This window comes from Nanorana parkeri, unplaced genomic scaffold, assembly GCF_000935625.1.
Source record: "Nanorana parkeri isolate BGI_ZX_2015 unplaced genomic scaffold, ASM93562v1 scaffold66, whole genome shotgun sequence".
In the NCBI taxonomy this organism is placed as follows: Eukaryota; Metazoa; Chordata; class Amphibia; order Anura; family Dicroglossidae; genus Nanorana; species Nanorana parkeri.
Window position 1 is genome coordinate 1,415,664 of NW_017306334.1, and position 7,381 is coordinate 1,423,044.

At 36.9% G+C, this 7,381-nt stretch overlaps 1 protein-coding gene across 6 annotated transcripts in view; it reads right to left on the bottom strand.

Moving 5' to 3' along the window:
• Positions 1-270: 270 nt before the first annotated feature.
• The window catches only part of TP63 (tumor protein p63), a 94,339-nt gene continuing 87,228 nt past the window's right edge, over positions 271-7,381 (bottom strand). For 4 of the 6 annotated variants that reach the window (XM_018576410.1, XM_018576409.1, XM_018576406.1 and 1 more), the window contains 4 exons: positions 5,402-5,562; positions 3,573-3,711; positions 1,670-1,763; positions 271-686 (listed from right to left, as the gene is read on the bottom strand). In XM_018576410.1, coding sequence (XP_018431912.1) covers positions 390-686; positions 1,670-1,763; positions 3,573-3,711; positions 5,402-5,562 — 691 coding nt within the window. In that variant the 3' untranslated portion in view covers positions 271-389. Of the gene's footprint in view, positions 687-1,669; positions 1,764-2,318; positions 2,395-3,572; positions 3,738-3,936; positions 3,950-5,401; positions 5,563-7,381 lie in introns of all 6 variants that reach the window. The other 2 variants (XM_018576407.1, XM_018576408.1) reach the window with 2 other exon arrangements.

Sequence of the window (7,381 nt, forward strand, 5' to 3'; positions counted from 1 at the left end):
TTACCATCAAGTTGTCAAATGAAATGTAATCTCCGGTAATGATAAATAACGGATCTGATGAGTTATTTAAGATATACAACTGGCATTTGGTAAATGACAAAGCAAGTAATTTTATGAGCCTCTCAAGACACTTCATCATCTAGAACCAATTTGCAGTGTGCTATAGAATGCTGAAGACGACCTAAGATAATGAATGTCCACTGCTACTCTTCAGCAACCCAGTTGTTCTTTCTTTTCTGCATATATTGTTATATTTGTTCTTATTATATATATATATGTATATCTATATACACATAAATACAACAGTAAGGGATAAGGGATGGCGAAGAAGCTCAAAAACATGATGATATATAGCAATATCACATCTCATAGAAACAGTAAGAAGGTAGTCATTCGCCTTCCTCTTTTATGCGCTGCTGCTTATTCCTGCGGGTGTCCATATCGAAATTGAAATCATTCCAGTCATCTCGTTGAGGGAAGGAGATGGTCTGGCGAAGTGTGAACCGTACGGCATCAATCACCCTTTCTCCCCGCGATTCATTGGCACCCACATTGACAGAGGAAGCAGTGCTGGCTGCACGAAGCAAATGGGGAGGAGAAGAAAAGTCATGGATCTGTCTGTGTTCAAGTAAACCTTTCCAGATTGCATGACGAAACTGGTCGGGGATCTTCAGATTAATCAAGTCCTTTAAAGACATAAAAGAAAGTCAGATTGTGTTTACATATTGTCAAAGCCATATGCCGAGTGAAAAGCCTATCAGAACCAATCTTAATTCATCTTTTAGCTGGCCAAGCTGTCAGCCGGGGGGGGAGGGGGGGGGAGGGGCTTGCTATTTGCTGTTAGTCGCCCTTGCTGCCGCCCCCCACCCAATGAAATGCCAGCTGAGGCTACTGGCTCAGGCTACCTCAATATTGGGATGTCACTGGCTATATTTAAGTTGCCTTATACATAAGAAAGATACTGGCTGCAATTTTGTCATGTTGGTGCACAGCAACACAGTACACAAGCCTGAATCTTATAACAGTAAGCGTGCAAAAGAAATTTGCATGAACTCACTTACTTATTACAATAATAGCATAGACAACATCCAAGGGAATATTATTATTGTTATTTCACTTAACGCCATGAGCTTGTATAGCAGATTTAATATACCTATGCTGAGTCAAATGCTTGTACTAAATACATCAAAAATGGAGCAGACAAAATCTGGAGCAGCTGAGCATGGCAACAATCAACTTCTCTCTTTCATTTTGAAATCTTAACTGAACAAACTGAAGAGAGAAGCTGATTGGTTGGCATGGGCAACTGCTCCAGATTTTGTCTGTCCAGTTTTGATAAATTCCACTCAATTACTTTCCAATTATCTCTAAAAGTAGACCTTGTTTTAGAGCTACTCATTTGGTGTCATAGAGAGTATGCCCTCTAGCACAAGGCCCGTCATAAGCAACATGTGGATCATCAGGGGTGCAACGTCATATATCAATATATAAGTCACAGAATACAATGTGAAATGGAACATTACTGGATGATGTGGACTTTTAAAGTAGTGAAGAAACATCTGCATAGTCCTACAATTAGCCGAGGCCCATTGTTACCATAAGATGGAAAACCCCTTTAAATTCCTCCATTAATTTTTTTTTCCTGCAAAGAGTTGGCTGTAATACACACCTCCATTGAGTAGTGTTCAATCTGATAAATGCTGCTCAGACCCTGGGTAGTGAAATAGTCCAGACAAGATGAACATCCCAATCTCACTAAAAAACTAGAGAAGAGACAGAGACATTTGATGAATATATAGTTTGTTGCTAAAAGCAAATACATAAAAAACAAGTGGCTGAATTATCTAAGGAATAAGACAATATATTATTAGCTGGCTGCTTTCTGAATCTTATCCAGTCCAAAGGCTGGTGAACCTTAGAAGTTCAGTAGCTTACATTTTGGGCACCACCAGCCTGCAGAGCATTTAATTATGACAACAAGTTTTCTCGTACAATATCAATAACAGAAAAAGCAGTCGTGCTTATCTAAATGGTCAGACACATGTATAAAAGCATCAAGAACTGGAGGGTCCCACTGATAGAAGAGTTTGACAAGAGAGAGGGTTCAGGAATATAATGGCAAGGGGTATAGCATGTGATCAAGCAAGCAGCATAGCTAAGAGTGGCACAGTGGTTGGGTACTTCAAACATGAAAACATTTTGCCATCTGTACTATTCTAGCATAAAGTGCCCGAACAGAGCCATATTAGCCACAGGTATGTTTAAACAGACACTAGCAAAGGACTTTGGTTGTAGAGGTAAAACTAGTGTTATCTCACCTCACGTCTTTCTTTTACTTGTCCATACGCATGCACAAATTGATTAGGGGCGGGGGATGAATCCAAGCCCAGGTGACTGTAAGGGGGGTGCAAAATACAACCCCTTACTTTTCAGATAGTTTGATTTGGTTTAGAAGTTGAGCAATAAAAGATGCAGAAGGCACTTGAGAAGAGTAACAAAACAACCATGCTATGCTAATGTGGGATACTGACATGCAGATTGTTAATATACAACAATAGCTACTGGTATGATTAGCAGAAAGTGTTCTTTATAAGGTAGCCACAATAGCCTACAACTGGAAATGTGCACTAAGAGGATTTACTGTCCATTTGCACACAAAATAGGGGTGATTTACTAAAGGAGTTATTTTCACTCTTGGTGTACTAAATCTTTCCTTCAAACACCCAGTCATGAGCAGGAAGATCTCAGGCCTGAACATGACAGGTTAGGTTCACCTAGAGTGAAAGCTACTGTCTTATTAAATCACCTCCTGTGCCTAATTTAAAATTAGTTAACAAAGCTGAACAAAATACACCAATAAAATCAGAGGCATAGTTACAAAGACACTTATACACTGTAATTATTGCATCAGTTTATGATTAAATGACTTGAAACTAATATTAAAATATTCAAGTCTATGGACCATAAGCAGTTTTGAAAATGATGTGCCGTTTGTTAGTAAATGTCCATACTGGTCACTCACTATGCGATTTAGAGAATCACTGCCAATTGCCAATGTCTCAAGCTTGAAAGTGTCAAAATTAACAACTGACTGGCTGACAGCCACCAATCAAACTACAGCAGGAAATGACAGCAGAAAAAATAACATTTAAGTTTGATTGGCTGCTGAGGGCTAGTTACAGATTTTTTTTTTATTAAATAAAAGACACTTTCATATATGATTACTTATAGTTGTCAGAGATGTAATTCAGAATTCAGAGATGTAATGGGTGAGCGTTAAACAAAAATAGAATAAATACACATTTCTATAAATAGGTTGAACTCGATGGACATGTGTCTTTTTTCAACCTGACTAACTATGTAACTATGTAACTATGAAAAGCTTCCTAATGAAGGCTGACAATATTAAACTAATTGTTCTTTAATAATTATTGAAGTCTTTGAATAACATCTATAACTTTTAAACATTGAAGCAAGTAAAGCATTCCCCTTAAGCATTGGTAAAATGTAAAAATTCACACATTGATGTTTTGGAATATGTTGATGGAGTTGTCATTACTTTGCATTCTTACCTGGAAATGCTGCAGTCTGTGGGGTATGGAGGAGGCGGTGTGCAGTGTGATGTGGATGCCATGGAAAGGGAAGGAGGTAAATTCTGAGGAGGACTCAGTCCATTTAGATCACCAGGCATTGGCATGTGCATCATGGGAACTGTTAACAAGAGAACGCAAACATGACTCATAAAACTTCAAATCATATATAGACTGATCTATCTATTACTCATAACATCGCTCCACTTGTATTTGTGTTCCAAAATATCTTGGCAATTTTTGTGGTCTTATCAGTTTGAAAGTGTTCTGGAACTCCAAAAATACATTAATCTAAATTAAACTGAGTATGACTGATTGTGGGACCGCATTATGAATGTGAACGTACAGGGATTGATATACTAAAGGCAAATATGCTGTTCACTTTCAAAAAGGAATTTGTACTTTGCAAGGACATTTTCCCTTAGCTTAGTGAATAAGGTGAAGCTCTGCTGACTTCCATCATCCAATCATGTGCAAGCAAAAATGCTGTTTTTTATTTTCCTCGCACATGATTGGGTATTATTTGCCGAGTGAATTGTTAACACGTTTACTAAGCTAAGGGAAATTTCCCTTGCAAACTGCAAATTCACTTGCATAGTGAACAGCATATTGGCCTTTAGTAAATCAACCCCACAGAATGTCCACCCAAGATCCCAACAGAATGCTGTAATATATTTATAAATGAATGCAGTGGTGTTTGAGGGACTTCAGCAGAAAAAGCTAAAACACAGATAAGAATATAATCACTGAACTACACTTGTTAAAGGCAGTGTAGAGGAAAAATGCTTCCCACAGTAACCTAAGGGATTCTGGCTGTCATTTCTAAGGCAGTTAAGAATATAAAAGCAAAATCAAACTGGCAAGATTGTATTTAGTTGTTTGAGCTCTTATAATGTCAGTAAATGGAAGTCACATGATACTGCTCAATACATATAAGCTATTTTATATTTTGCTCCACTCACTTTCTTTATCTTTGTAGTCTAGAGGCTAGAAACAATTAAAGGATTATGACTTTTGGGAAATGTAGGGAAGCTAACCAACTGTAGCCAAAATATTTGTAATGAATAACAAACCCAAGTATTGCAGGGGAAATTTGTTGTCCGCTTATAGAAAGAGTGTGCAATGTAACAATGCTATAGACGTAATCCAGGTACATCTGTTTTTAAATGATACCTGCACACCTGACAAATGCTTACTCTATGCCATAAGCAAGGGTGTATTTGGCTATAATATTTATCTTACATCTATTCAGTTATGTGCTTTCTGACTTCAGAAATGATTGCAAAACACAGCATATTCATAAGCTTGAAAACTGATCTTTCCTGCTGAAGGGGAATACTGATGAGTTAACTACGAGCATCTGCTATTTCTTTCCTATGTGGATAATGCTAAAATGTAAGTACTTTCAATCCACAAATCTGTACATACAAGCATGGATATACAACAACCTGAATAAAAAAAAAATCATACCATCGCCAGTGTTTTCTAGAGTGTGGTTTATAAAGCTTAGAAAACCAAGGAATCTATCAGCCTTATTCAAAAAATCAGCAAGGGTCAAAGTGAAAATCGCAGTACTTATAACATCCAGTCAGAATCATGTAATAGTCTGCCATTAGTAAAATTAATTTTGACTGTTTGCTAAGAGATATTGAACTTTAACCTAGTTCTTTAACGCCTGCTCTTTTTAATAAATATGATTGCATGTCTCATTTGAAAGATGAAACCCATCTTTTCTTTAGCTATGAAACACTTATCATATGGCAGAAGATGTATCCATTAAACATAAAAACATGGGCTGAAAGTAAACTTACTGTTTGACCCCATTCCATCAGACATGGCATTTGGAGTGAGGGAATTTCTCTGTTGTGGGTTCATCAGCTGGCTGACAGAAGGTAGCTTGTTCATGCTATTCATCTTGCTGAGGGGAGGAGAGACTGAGCCAAAGGAAGGCTGACTTTGTATTGAAGTTGATCTGCAAAGATATACAAATTATCTGAGGGTTAGTGATGGACAAGAAATAGAATGCTTTTAGGAACGCATACATATAGACATACATTAAGCAGAATAGCATTACTGCCATAACAATTGGACAATTGGAGTTCCCTTTGGGTTAATAACTTGTGTTTTAAACTTCCATAAAATAAATCTAAGTTGAGCAACTAACGCAAAACAAAATATGCTTTGTGTATATGTTTAAAATATAATCAAGTGCAAACGATATTTGGGATAATATAGGAATTCTTGTCAAATGTGGTTAACTATCGCCTTTTTAAGAAGTTTTCTGTTTACTGAAAAACATATAACAAACTTTTCAAGGTTATTTGCTGTGTATAGGCTGAAAACCTGTAACATACTTTCAAGTAAACTGCTTTAATAGTATTGTCGTGTAAGGTCATTTTATGGAAGGATGCCTTTTTTTTTTTTATATACAAGCTTCTTTTTTTTTCCTTGTGCATAAAAATCTGGAAAGGTCCAGAATTACCACTTTAAAATTGCTATGAGGAAGAAGTGAGAAGTGATATTTTTTTTTGTCTCCATCTTTCCAGTATCAGCACACACATCTTCCGGGCAGGTATGTGAAGAGATAGGATCATTCACTTCCCTCCAGGTATATGGCAGCAAGCCAAGTGGAGGAGGCAATGAGCATACATCCTGAGGCACAGATTGTGAGACCTAGAGATTCAGTTTCACACCTCAGATTCCAGTCCTAATTCACTGCTATTTAGTTAACTGGAAAGATATAAAATAGTGTTTCAAAACTTGGAGTGATTGTACCTCTAGGGTGCTTCAGGTACTGTTGGTTAAAGGGGTACATCTGACTTGTAAATTACATTCTGTTGGGCCTGTTTAAAGAGGCTGGATAAAAGAAAGCAAAGTGGAGAGCTTGTCCATAATGACCAATCACCTAACATCGGGTGAACACCTTCTCTGGGACATAAAACAGAGAATCTGCTCACAAACGTCAGTTCACCACTTTTATATAGATCTTTCTTTTCTCCAGTTTTTCTTTAGTTCTAGAAAATAAAACAATAGAATCAGTTCACAAACCTTAATATAAGGATAAGGACTTTCAGCTACATGGCTAGTTTCAAATGTATTTGGCTGAAAATAAATGTTATTTTTTTTTAAATAAAGATCTTTATCCTGATATGTTGACTTCAGTGAACTAAGCCTATTGTACCCAAAAATACTACAGTGAGTGTTTTATTGTCAGCTGTACAAAAGACTTACTGTAAGCATTTACACAAATAGAAAGGTCAATCGCTATACAGATAAAGATTCTTTAGGACGTATAAAAAGTAAACAGCCACACATAGGGGAACACTTTGTGATTTGGTACCCTTAAATAGTACTCTAACAATGGTTTTGGAAAGCTTTTAGGAATTTTTCAAAAAGAGTTGCGTTGTGATAAATTGGGCACCCCAGTTCCCCTATCCCAAGCCAGAAGAGTAATGCTACACTAACAGGCCGAATCATCTGCAGCAACATTTTCACGCAGATATATTACGGTTCTTATTAATACATTTATTTTAGTTGTTTGACACCTCAATGGGAATGGCTTTTGTCTAAGTCAGCGTTTCTCAACCTTTTTAATCATGGCACCTTTTAAAAGTATGCAAAATCTCAAGACATCCCAGTCTTAAATATAAATAACAAAATAACAGAAATTTAAAACAATGAAGTGTTGTCCCCTTACAATAATCTACACCAGACCCTTATCCTAGACAGGGGTCTGGATTTTAAGGGGGCGGACCCCAGGCAAAAAAACTATCAAAAACATTTGGAGCTTT